Source organism: Parasteatoda tepidariorum, chromosome 6 (genome assembly GCF_043381705.1).
Source record: "Parasteatoda tepidariorum isolate YZ-2023 chromosome 6, CAS_Ptep_4.0, whole genome shotgun sequence".
Classification (NCBI taxonomy): domain Eukaryota; kingdom Metazoa; phylum Arthropoda; class Arachnida; order Araneae; family Theridiidae; genus Parasteatoda; species Parasteatoda tepidariorum.
Genome location: NC_092209.1, coordinates 7,720,715 through 7,734,560, shown reverse-complemented (window position 1 = coordinate 7,734,560; position 13,846 = coordinate 7,720,715). Strand labels below are relative to the sequence as shown.

At 26.6% G+C, this 13,846-nt stretch overlaps 1 protein-coding gene and 1 long non-coding RNA gene across 3 annotated transcripts in view; one reads left to right on the top strand and one right to left on the bottom strand.

The window, feature by feature from the left end:
• The first annotated feature begins 1,950 nt into the window (after nt 1-1,950).
• LOC107442472 (uncharacterized) lies at nt 1,951-9,261 on the top strand. The gene is made up of 3 exons (XR_001583868.3): nt 1,951-2,155; nt 3,994-4,070; nt 6,603-9,261. It is a non-coding gene; the product is annotated as an uncharacterized lncRNA (long non-coding RNA).
• A 1,820-nt stretch (nt 9,262-11,081) lies between these two features.
• LOC107442475 (uncharacterized) overlaps nt 11,082-13,846 on the bottom strand; it is a 9,943-nt gene continuing 7,178 nt past the window's right edge. For both annotated transcript variants that reach the window (XM_016056051.3, XM_071181964.1), the window contains one exon: nt 11,082-11,493. In XM_016056051.3, coding sequence (XP_015911537.2) covers nt 11,206-11,493 — 288 coding nt within the window. In that variant the 3' untranslated portion in view covers nt 11,082-11,205. The remainder of the gene's footprint in view (nt 11,494-13,846) is intronic.

Sequence of the window (13,846 nt, the reverse complement as noted above, 5' to 3'; positions counted from 1 at the left end):
CTATTTTCTTAAATCTCCCATTAAATTAGAACAGTGTAAATCTGCAAAACTTTAAAATTCACTTCGTGCGAAGCATCGTTGAAATCCCGAACGCTAGACGGAAAAAGTAAATATCTTTGATCTGTTTATTATAACAACAACTACAACTTATAAACTTTTTAAATGCATAATATATAATACTTTTTTTAGTTCCATATTTTCGTTTTATTTATTTTCATGCATCAATACATTGTTGCGCACATGTCAAAGAGAGATTATAAATAACTTTAGCCTCCTTTTAATTTTTTAGAGAAAATTAATGTTCGTGGAAATAGTTTTAAAATTCTAATACATTGAAATGCATATTTTTAAGATGCTCTGAACTGCCATTGTTTTTATACGTCGATGTAATATGTAACATACATGTCAGACAAATGATATAAATAACTTTCCATCATTTATTTTTAGCTTAATACAACAAGAGTGCTAAATTCAAATTTTTATTTTATCAGTGGCGTAAGGTTTTGAAAATACCGATATTTTTAATATGTATCAATGCGACTCACGAATCGTGCATTTAAATGGGTGCTTTATTTGTGCTCCACAATTTAAGAGATTTATTTATTTATTTTTATCGTTCTTTCTACAGTTGTTGCTGGCTTTTCCTCGGGGTTTCGAAAATTCTGATATTTTTAATCCGGTATTAAAACGACTTGCGATTTTCAAATCGGACATTTTAATTATTAATTTTGAAGTCTTTCATTTCCGCCAATTTCATAACCCATTCATGTTATTTTACAATCATATACTTTTTTATTTTTATGTTTTGACTTTATAAACACAACAATATTATTACAAAATGCGAAATACGACTGTGAGTTTTAAACTGCTTACTATTTTTTGAGATTTGTTTCTAATTTTAGGTAGCTTAAAAAAGTAATTAAAAAAAACTGATTTAAGATGTAACATTCATAAAATTTCTTACAGTTCATTAAATATCAATGTCTTAAGTTTAAAAATATAATGAACTTAATCCCAACTGAATGTTAAATCTTATTTTAAGCTATAATGCGTTTATTTTATTTTAAATCAATTTAGATCTCCTACGATTTCTTTAATTAAAATATTTAATTTGCAGTTATGCTGATAAAAATTTTTATCTTCTTTTTAATTTTAACTTTAATTCAAGAGCATTAAAGTTAATTTATTTTAAAATACACCTTTATGTTACGTGATGTGATAAAAAACCATCATTTTTTCCTCATCTTTATATTTTTCGATAAATCTAGTTATTTTTTTTCTGATAAAAAGAAAATATTTTAATTTTGAAAAACATCAGTTTGGTTTTCTTCAATTTTTAATGTTAATATTTAAAAGAATTTAATTTCATGCAAATATATTTCTTGTATAGATAAAAAGAAGAAGAAAATAGAAAAAAGAATCAATTTAAATAATTCAAACGATAAAAAAGAATTATAATTATTTAAAATAATTTAATTTAATGCAAATGTATCACTATATTTTCACAGCGATTCTTTATTAATTCATATTAAAATAACTCAAATTAAAATCCATAAATTAATATAAATTGAAATAAGATGAATGATAATAAATTCTCGAATGTCTCTTCTTGTCTTATATTATAATTTTAAAATTATTTATATTATAATTTGTGTTAGGATAAAAAAAAAGGGGCGCATTTAATAATCTTGCAAGGGGCGCACCCAAGTCTATGTACGCCACTGTATACCATATAAAATTACGTAGCGACTGCTATATTTCTTTATAACCTTAAATTTTATTACATAAGAAATCGTCTGCTATAGATTTTTATGCATTGATACATTGTAACACTTATGTCTACGAATTTTTAAAGGCGTAAAAAAGATCTGTCAGATGATTGAATCAGTATCCAGGGTAGAGGTAATCTACGGATCTATAGCTGCACTGAGGAGGCGAAAAGGCTGCATGGCGCAAGTCCTGGGAAAATCACCTTTCCCCCTTCTCCAGACCATTGCAGAATTCTGAAACCGGTGCATTTCATTCAATCGTCTGCTCGCAGAGTAGACGCATCACCTGCGAGTTCGATCTTGTCTAATTGACTTCTGGGGGTTAATTGTACAATTCCAGAGGCGGTAAAACCCCTCAGAAGAATAACGATGGGTCGGGACAGCTGGTAAGTAAATAATTTACGGTTACAGACTAATTTATGCAACTGTCATTCTAATGCTTTAGAATTTGATTAACCCTCTGTAGGCCTCTTTATTTTATAGGTCACCTAGTACATGCACAGAGCCTTTAACATATCTTGAATGTAGCTACACACTGTATTCATAAGGCGAGGGAGATTTACAATTATATTAAAATTTTGTTTCAATAGTAAAGAAATAGGCAAATGTTTATTCATAGAAATGAGCAAATTGTGCATGAAAATGCGATCGCTTAATTTTGTAATTTAAAAATTACAACAGCCATATATTAAGGTTGAAAATTGTTAAAAAAAAAAAAAACCTGTTTGAAAATTTAACTTTTCTTAAAATTTGTCACATTAATCTCAATTCGACGCATTTTAACAAAAGTTATAGATTTAAAGTTCTCATTTGCTAAATTATTAAAGAATATAGTTTTCAGTTTATTGAGAGATTTTAAATAGCTCTCAATAAACTGAAAGGGTAAAAAATTAACAGCTATGATATATATATATATAAAATAAATTATGGTAAATTTCTTTTAAATATTTGAGAGAAAAATATTTTATAATTATGGTTTAAATAATTTCATGTTAGTAATTAAGTTGAAGATTAATTAAAAATAACGTGCTTTCTGATAATTCAAATGGTAATCTATTCCATTAAATTGCTTAAATGGAATTAATTGCACAATGGATTGGTGATTAATTATGCATGTAATGTAATTAATTTTAAGGATCATTTTTTCAAATTTTAATAACAAAATTATGTCACTTATCTTTGCATTAATTACAAAAAAAAGCACATATTTTTTTGTGTTACTGAAAAATATCATCTAAGATTGTTCTCTAAAGTTTTTTAAATTATTATTTTATAATGTTTGAAAAAAAAATCTGCTTTTGTTTTCAATAGCTGATCTTAATCTTTTTTCTTATCTAAGTAATTCTTAAAAAAAAAAAAAAAAGGATTTTAATTTTAAAATAATATACAGTGAGACCTCCAAGAAGAAAGACAACACCTATTTATGACCACTTTTGGGAGGCCCAGAATTTTTTCCATAGACTTTGTGTTGAAGAAAACCTTTAAGAGAGACTATTAAATTCTCTCCCAGCAACTGGAACCAAATGGGGAAAAGGTCAAATAAGGAAGCACGAAAAAATATCAAAACAAAAAATTTAAGGAAGTAAATGAAATGTATTCAAAATATTTGTGTGAGGCTCTTATTTAAAGAGTTCTTTTTGACGAAACAACATCTTCAGTCAGAGTGCACTAAAGATGCAATGATTTACCCTTAGAGTTGAAAGTTAAATTAGAAAAAGTTATTTTGGAAAAAACAAGCATCTCAAACTAATCTCTTCTCATCTTTTAAAACTATATAATTTTATTGATGTAAAATTAAATGCAAATTTTAACAAAAAACATAATTTTTTGCTTATTTAAAATAACTTAATCCTTCATAAATGGTAAATTTGTTTTTACTCATTAATTATATCAGTCGGTATTGTTTTTATTGACGTTAAATTTTATTAATCTATTCTCGTCTTTTCACGAGGCCAACAGAAGTGGCATTTCAGCTTCAAGAAAATGACACTGACTAAAATTAAAATAGTTCACAAAAAGTCTTTCAATAACAATCTTGAAATCAATGGGGGTAATCTATAAGAACAACCAACTTCCCTCAACATTTTAATGAGGAACAGAGAGTGGTCACTCCCGAAAAGTTTCACTCTTCTATCTTATTTGAAATTGCAGAACTTATTCTATTAATTAAAAGTTATAAAATTATTTCTTATTATTAAGAACTGTTATTTTATATTTTTTTAAGGTATAAGAAGAAAAGAAAAAAGAATACAAAATGAAAACATATCATTATAAAATCACCAACATTTTTTTGTTATGATGGTGAGTATAAATGATCCAATAAATTTATTTTTATACAGTGTATTTAATTATCTATTGTATAATTAATTTTTATTCGGTATATAATAATAAAATAACATGTATGGTTTTCCCTGCAACCCATCAATATTAAAATGTGTTACCTACTTATTTATTTATTGAGTTCATCAGACTGTTGAAATTTTATTTTCATTGTAATAAGTTTTTAGAAAGTAATTAATCTTGATAAAAAGAAATCATCAACACAAAAAATTCTTTAAAAACAATATTTTATATAAAATGTCTGATAATTTTGTTGTAATATTTTTAAAAGGTCAGAATGGAAAAAAAAAATCTTATTTCAATTGTTATTTGCAAAAATCTTCTGCGTAAAGCTTAAGAGTTGGCAGATATGGCCAGCAAGGAGACCACAATTATTCATTTAAAGCTAAACATTTATTGCCCATAACCTATAAATAATTTATTTAAAAATACAAACAAGAGCAGCTTGAATTGAATTTACAATTAAATATTATTAATTTTTTGTTTTGTTTAATTGCCTTTGGCAGATTATTTAACTGTAATATTCAATGTTTCAAAAATACTGCACACCCACAAAATGTGAATTTATTTAATTCTGGCTTATATTATTATAGGTTTACTTGTAAAAGGAATGACACATTTTTATTAAATGAAACTAATATATATTGATAAATGAAATTTTCATTAATGAAATCATAACAAAGTGCAAAAGGACAACTGGTATCAGCTAACGATAATATTTGTGCTATAGTTTATGAAAAAAAGAAAGAAAGAAATAGTTGCTAGCTAAGACACTAGTGCTAATGAAATATAAAATAAGTTTTTTGTCATAAAGATATTCATTAAATGGCCTTGAATTCAAACACAATTTAATACTGTTTTGTTATAGAAAGAAAAACTTACAATTTTTAGAATTAATTGATGAAAATGGATAGAAGAATATTATTTCTATAATCTAAATATTTCAATTATCAAAGTCAGTGGAGTCAAAATTATTTCAGATAATCAAGATTCTATTTAAAATTACAGCAGTAGCTCTGCATGGTAACCTTGAGTTATTGAAATTGTCAATATACTAGTTAGCAATGATTATTTTTGTGTTCTTTCATGTAAAGTTTTTTGGTAAATTTGAAGGGACTGTTTTAATCGACTATATCAACCTTCATCTATCATAAGGTACCTTGTCATAGAATCAAGTTAACATGTCTTATATATTAGGGAATTGGTATTTAATATTTATAGTGGTAGTTATACGCCACAAATTAATCCATTAACGACCAAGAGTAGTTTTAAAATAAACACCTGTACAATGAAAAAGTGGTGGTACATATTTGTATTTCATAGTGTTGCCTGCCACTTTAGCTTTAAAAAAAAACTAAGTATTTTGACTTCCGGTCAAAATATGAATATTTATATCATTAACATATTATAGTGGACAAGACTATCTCATTTCTTGCAGAATAAATATTAATCCTAAAACAAGGGGGCGTAGCATTTTTAAAAAGTGCTTATTTTTGATTTACGTTTTTTAAAAGCCCTTAAAGGTGCTTTTTTTAAAATTTGGGGTTCGTAAAAAGTGCTTAATTTTCTATCTTTTTAAAAAGAGATTTTTTCTTTGCTATAGCGATTGTCATCAGAAATCGCCAAAAAAAAAATTCATGATTTTCAATTTTTATCAGCAATATTTATCAGAAACTAGTTATTTTATCATGATTATGTAAAGTTTTTGAAAATGTTTCTAAATTTTATAGATTTTTATGTTTATAAATTAAGAACTTCAAATGATAGAAAAAAATAATTTTTATTACTGCACAGATTCTAACTATGATTTATTTTTTTTGAAAAGTGATTAAAAATATTTTTTGAGTCCTTAAAAAGTGTTTTTGTTGAAAAATCAGGCTGGCTACGCACCCTGTAAAAGGTTTAAGATAACACTTTTTTCAGAAAAAAAACCCATCCATTTTAAAGAAAGCTAGATATAAATAGACTAAGTTTGTAAATTTTTTAAGAAGTGCTTATTTTTAATTTACGTTTTTTAAAAGCCTTTAAAGGTGCTTTTTTCTTCATAGTTTGTAAAAAGTGCTTAAATTTATATCTTTTTAAAAAAGATTTTTTCTTTGCCGTGTCAATTCTCGTTATAAATTACAAAAAAGCATGATTTTCACATTTTTCTCTGCAATATTTATAAAAACTAGGGTTTTGATCATGATTATGTAAAGTTTTTGAAAGTGTTTTTGTATTTTGTTGATTCTCTGTTTATAAATTAAGAACTTAAAACTAAAAAAAAAATATTACTGCACATATCCTAATTATGATTTTTTTTTTTATTTTGGAAAGTGATTAAAAATATTTTTTGAATGCTTAAAAGGTGCTTGTTTTTTGTTGAAAAATCTGGCTATGCACCCTGATGGATTAGTTTGAATATATCTTATGTATGAAAAAATAAATTGTGTTTTTCTCATAAAAGGTATTAAAATGTATGATATTTACTTATCAAAATTTCTTGTTTTTTAGCTGACAGTTTATAAATTCTTGATACTAAGGAACATTTACATAATGAAGAACACATTAAGAGAAAATAGAAGACTAAACTTTATGATTTACTGGAATTGATTATTGAATACATGTATTTATAACGACTTGCAAGATTTACATTATATATCATGTTTATGTTTTTGTGCTGTTTTTAATCCAGTTATTCAGGAATTTTTAAACGTTCTAAACTGTGTAACATCATCCTACATACTCTCATGTTTTTGAAGATTTTAACTTTTATTATGTTTCGTGTTATTTATGAATAACTTCACTTCAACGCTGAAAGGTCTTAACTTTTTAAATAGAATTCACATTTAGTGTGACATTAGAAATAGATTAATTTCTTCAATAACTCATTTTAAAAGCCCTTCATTATTTCCACATTTTCTTTTTTATATTTTGCTTCAATGTATTTGTCAATATGTTTCACTATTCTATGGTTATTGTCTTGTGCTATTGTCTTCACTCATGTATGTGTAATTTTAAAATATGAACAGCGCCATAATATTGTGGTTGCAAAAGCAAATTTTACCCCGGTGACGAGAACTTTCCAGATGGGAATTCTCAACTATATGTTTTCTTCTTGTTCTTTGTATTTAGCTTGTTGTAGCAGCTGCCATATTCTCAGAAGTGGCACCAGTTAAGTAAACAAAGAGGTAAAATACTTCATTCATTCCGTGAATTCATGATTTTAAATACTAAAAAGGAAATTTAGAAAAACAAAATATGTCACTTCTGTATATAGTATCACTACTTAATTATGAAGTCGCATTGACAAAACAGAAAAATGTCTCCATGATGGGTCAAATTTCTTATTGAATTTGAATATGGAAAGGAATCTGATGTCACTTCTGTATACTATATTATAAGTACATAATTATAAAGCGACTCTGACAGAATAAAGAAACGCTCCTTTTTTGGGTCAAAATTCCTAACTCATTAAAAGGCACTATAGAAAAATATGTCACTTTGCTATACTATAGTATAATCATACTTATGAAGTGACACCTACAAAATGTCTCTTACTTGGGACAAAATTTGTAATTTTTTACAGAGATTTTTAACGAGTCAAATTTAATTTGGCATGCTAATCGTGAAAGTATTGCCCACTAGTCTAGAAAAATCTGATACCGCTTCTGTTTGTGACAGTGTAATCACAATATGTTATAAATGATTTAAAAAAAACTGTTGTGCATATAGACTATTAACTGTTGATAATGAATGGGAATTTAATGTTAAACGAAAAGCAAACTTGTTAATAACTTGTGTGATGTTTTTTCCCGACAAAAATAATAAAAATTGTTAAAGTTATGATGAATTTAATGAGATATATCTGAAGTTACATAATTAAAAATTTGATGTTTAAAATATAGAAAAGTCATTACACAGGCACTTGAGTTACTGTTTGCATTTTCATTTAGACTTGCTTTCTAGAATGCAAAATTAAAGGCTTGCTTCTTGACAGTCGTGGTTATGGATAGATCGTAAAAATGCACAGCAAATTACTCTACATATTTATTCTCTGTTCTAAAACAATCAGGAATAAACTTAAGTTAAAAAAACGTTGAACAACCAGATGCATGTTAGACATAAAAATTAAAAGCCTTTAAGTTAATTGTTATAAAAAAGAGTCATTTTGATATCAAAATCTGAAAAGAGTTTGAAAAATATATATGTTGCTCATGAAAATGTCCTTTAAGAGTGTCAATTTTTTAATAATTCTGTGGATAGGAAGCACCACTTTCAAGATGACGACAAGACTGTGGATTAGTAAATTTATAACTTATTAGTTAATTTATAACTTATTACAAATTAAATTAGATGCTTTGGAAAGCTATAATAAATATAACATCTATGCATTTACATTAATAATCCGATTCTCGAGATGGCTTGATCATTATGGAATAAATATAACATTCACTTATAAGTGCTGAACGGCTGAATAAAATATTTCATTCTTTATCTTAAATAATCTATTTAAGTCGTTCTGTACTTATAGCAAGAAAAATAATACTTGAGAATCAGAATACTACTATTATTCAGAATATTATTCTTATTCTAATCAGAATACTGTTCTTAGAATACTTGAGAATCAGAATACTATTCTTATTCTATTCAGAATATTATTCTACTAAATGGCTAGGTTTATAAATTTTTTTAAATTAATTTCTTATTAGGTATCCACAGAGAGTGGTTGTAACAAATGTTTCAAAAAGGTTTGCTGAATCGCCTTCACTGCCAGGTTGCTGACTTCCACGCAATGAATTTTAAACTTTGATGCTTCTGATGCATTTAAGGGGTTCACTTTAATCATTAACTAAGCTGCACCCGAGGAAATTTAATAAATAATTTCAATATATATTATTCATCTATATTACAGTTTGTTTATATTTTTTTAATAATACTTTTATATTTGACACTGCACTTTAAAACTCATTGCACTTTTCAGACATATTATTGTTTTTGAAATATATTATGCATACAGTTGTATTGAAATTGTTGTGATTGTTTTTATGTAAGTCATGTGCTATGCATTTTTATGTAAATTTGCACTCGTGATTTTGCTTTGTAGTTTGTTTCTGATTCAAAAGTCTAATACATTTCTGCTTTTGTTCTAATAAAAATATGTTGATGATTATATTTTTTCTTTATTTAGAATTCTTTTCAAAAGCCTAACTTAATATGAGGGTTATTATTTTTAAGCGAGGGCCGTTTCGTTGTGTACACTAATAGGTGACGTGCACGCCAAAATGAGTGCTTGCGTCATGTCCTAGCATTCCTTGGGAACAACTGTGTAGATAATCTGTTTGGTCAGTTCTATGCCTTTAAAATGTTCAAGTTTAACAAATCACCCGCCGCATATGTGGTACGGTCAGTGACATGTTTTTAATCGGCAAAAACCCTGTCTACTGCATACATTTAACAGTAGATTTGTGAAGTTTACGAAGCTTCCTACTGGCATGCTGACAGGAAATTTTGCTACTCCATGACAATGGCTCTATACAACTCAGTTTATTGGACTCTTTTGGCAGGTAAGTTTTAGACCACCCGTTAAAACAGTGCGCTAAATGATTTTCATCTTTTCCGATGTTTCCAACATCATTTCGGTGGCAACCACTACAACAAAGTCTTGAAAGCGGTTGTGACTTCTTGGTTATTGTAGCAGGTAACAAATGAAGAGAATATTCTAAATCTAGTTGTAAGGTATGGTTAGTGTTGAAGCGAAGATAATGCTTTATAATTTTTAACTAATAAAATACCTTAAATAATTTCTAATTAATAAAACTTAGTAAAAAAACAAAGTAATCATTTAGTGCAGTAAACAGTTAAACAAAACATTTTAATTTTTGTTTATTATCAGCGCCACCTTTTTGAAAAGTTCAAAAAAATCAGTAAGCAAAAATTAAGACTAGAAACTTTATCTGAATGGCAATTCTACATTGAAGGAAATTTATTTTCTACGATAGTTGCTGAATTTTACAAATTTAGCCAAAGATTTAATCTTCATAGGTTCTTACCGTCACTAAATAAATAAAGTCAACATTTATAAAAATGCATGATTATCTTGAGTCTGTGTGTATACTTTCATGTCAAACCTCTGCAATGGGTAACATCACAGAAACTCAATCAAAAAGATAATAAGAAGATTCTAAAATAAAATACTTAAAAAAAAATAAGAGCATGGAGAAAAATATAAATATTCATACTATTCTATTTTTTTCATCATTTTGCAAAAATTAATGAACTTCTTATTATATGGCTAATTTCAATAAATTATTTGAATATTAAAACCTTACAAGAGAAAAAACTTCATGACTGAATTAAATAAAATATTTACAGTCAAAAAAGGCATAAGAAGTTGAAGATTAAAAGAACAAAATCATGATAATTGGCTTTGAGTAACAAACAGGATTATGTAAACATGCATAAATATTTCTTAATAATCCCTTAATAGTCTCATCACAAACAACTTAGGCTGCATTTAATAGCAATTAAGGTAGCTCAGTTAATTTTTGGGTTTATATACTTTAGTGGCAATAGGTTGTAAGTTGTTCAAAATGTTAGATTTAGTTTTGTGAGTACAAAGCTTTTTCAAACTTAACATTAAAGAACCACAGTGCTTTTCTTTGTCAATTTCAAAGTTACTTTTTTTTATACCTAATTCTCAATTAAACCTAATTTTACTTGATAATATATATAAGTATATATATTTTATACCAAAAAGTGGAAACTTGCTAAACAAAAAATATAATTAAAATATAAAAAATGAAGTTCCTCACACTAATAATGGGAAATAATGCACATCTTGTGAATCGTATCCAAATTTTTAAAAAAAAAAAATTATTAAAAGATTGTTGATTAAGTTGCTCAATAATATTCATAAGATTAACAAGAGCAGCAAGTTTAGATTTTTCACAGCAAAATAATTCAATTCCTGTTTTCTAAATACAGCAAACATGAAGAATATAAAAATTTTATTTGGACTGGGATAAAATGCAATTTTATTTTATTTACAATGTACAAAGTATTACACAACATGGCATCTTTCTCTGACATTATTTCTCTGGCGTTGAGTCAAAATTTAATTGCTATGATTGTTTTTGTCAGAAACACTCTCACCTGCAGGAGAATTAAACCTTGAAGAATCACTATTATTTGTTTCTTCATGTTCTATACAGAGTTTATTTTCCTTACTTATGATTTGCATCTTTTCATTCATCTTTGTTAAAACAGTATCATCTTCCTTTTCAGACTCACTAGTATCTTCATCAGTTGTACTATCATCTTTCTCCCCACAAAAAATAATTTTACTTCCATCAGCATCATTACTATCTGAATCATCCTCAATGCTTTGTTTAATAAACACCTCCTATAAGAAATTATATCAAGTTCATTTTTGCATAGTTAATATACTTAATTAAACATTTAAAAAAACTTTTTAAGCTAATCAAATAATTTTTTAATACATTCATAAAATTCCTTTATCTCAAGATAATTGCATTTAAAAAATAACTTTTTATAATAACAGTGAAACCTCCTGGAAAGACCATACTCATGCAGCAACCACCACTATTTACGACCACTTTTGGGTGGCACAGAATATTTTCCAAAGACTTTGTGTTGGAAAAAACCTTTAGGAGACATCATAAAAACCTCTCCCAGCGACGGGGAAAACATCTGAACCAAATGCAGAAAAGGTTAAATAAAGAAACACAAAAAGTATCAAAACAAAAAATTTAACAAAACAAATAAGTAGATTAAACAGTTTTTAAAATATTTGTGTGAGGTTCTTCAGAGAACTCTTTGACGATACCTCATGTTGCAGTCAGAATGCACTTAAGTTGATGCTATCAATGATTTACTTTTAGAGTTGAAAGCTTAATTAGAAAAAAAGTTATTTTAGAAAAAACAAGCAACTCAAATAAACAAACCTCTTCTCCCTTTCTAAAAGCTAACTAATTTTTATGACATTAAATTAATTGCAAACTTAAACAAAAAACATAATTGTTTCTTTATTTAAAATAGCTTTATCATTCATAATTGGTAAATTTGTTTTTACACATAACTACATCAGTTAGGAATCATTTTTATAGATGCTTTTTCACACCAAGCAAATGATACAGACTAGAATAAATTTTTTTTAACTATCATTAAATAGATTTTGGGCACAAAAAATTTCAGATTAGTTTAAAAAGTTTGCCATTTAATTGAAATATGCAAAAAATGAAATAATTAACAAATCTAAATCTTTTACTCCTTTCTTGACTAAATTATTGGGACCATATTTTGAAGGTTGCGGCTCCCCCCATAAATTTAGGTTCAAGAATCCAAATCTGTCAACAAAAAAAAAAGAAAAAAGGTATGTTCATTTAGAGAAAGTACATTTTTGTGTCTGATATCATATCTTAAATTACAGTTAGGTTTAATTAATTAGTATATTTAGGGCTATAGCTTTAAACTATTAAGATTGAGTCTTAAGTTGCGATAATCTGATCATTAGATCAAAAGTTATTTAGGATGATCCGTTGCACACTGTACAATCATTATCAATATTTTTTTAAAGATCTTGATGAGAAATTCTGATAAAGCACATTATTATAAAGTCACATATTTAAAGATATAAAACCTTGAGTCATGCTTAACTGCGAACAATCATCATCAATGTTTTGTTTAACCTTCAATAAAAAATTGTTATAAAGTTTAATACTGTGCAGTCAAATATTTAAACAGTAAAAAAAAATTGTTATAACAGTATAGAGAAGAATAATCATTATCAATATTTACTTTTACAAACACACCCTTAAAAAGCGGTAATTAAAGTTTATTGTTGCGTAATCATATATTTTACACAATATAACATAAAAATATCCACAACATTAATATAAAGGTGAAAAATCATTGTCTACATCTTGTTTTAGAAGCAGCTTTAATAAGAAAGTACGATTAAGATCGTTATTTTACATTCACAGACTTAAATATTATAAGTTATCATAACAGTGAGACTATTAATATATTGTTTTACAAATACATGTAAGAAATTGTAATAAAGCTTATTATTAAATAGTCATACATTTAACAGGGTACCCACTCAATTCAGAAAGAAAAAAATTATGTGATAGGTATATCAGGTAAATTTTAATGAAAATCCATACCATATTTTATCTATACCACGCCATCCGAAAACTTTGATTTTTCATTTATTTGTAATATCAAATATTAAATTTTGTGAGCAAAAGCATATAATGGAATGAGAATGGAAACTTGAAAAAGTTTCACTAAAAGGTGGAATTTTATAAAATAACTGTAATAGATGTTCGATTTAAATCGAATCTCAATAACTGATTACTGTTATTGACAATTGTACGACTGGTTATTTTCTAGGTATGTTATAGGGATTTTCCAGGTTTTTTGCAAGGATGAGATTAGCCAAAAGGCATAAAAGCTGAATTTCTACACTAGTAAATTTTACACAAGCGCAACCCTTTAATAATAAATTCCAGACAGTTTAAGATAATAAATAATGTGTTGACATACAATTGTGTACTAATCTATTATTATATAAATGATTACATTGATACTTAACATTTAGTGAAAATAAAAATTACCAATTGAAAAAATAAAGCTGGAAATTATATTTTTCCTCAGTTCACATAAGAGACATATTACTTGAAAAACTACCTGGTTTAGCAAATTAAAACTACTGAGTATATACTATGAATAGC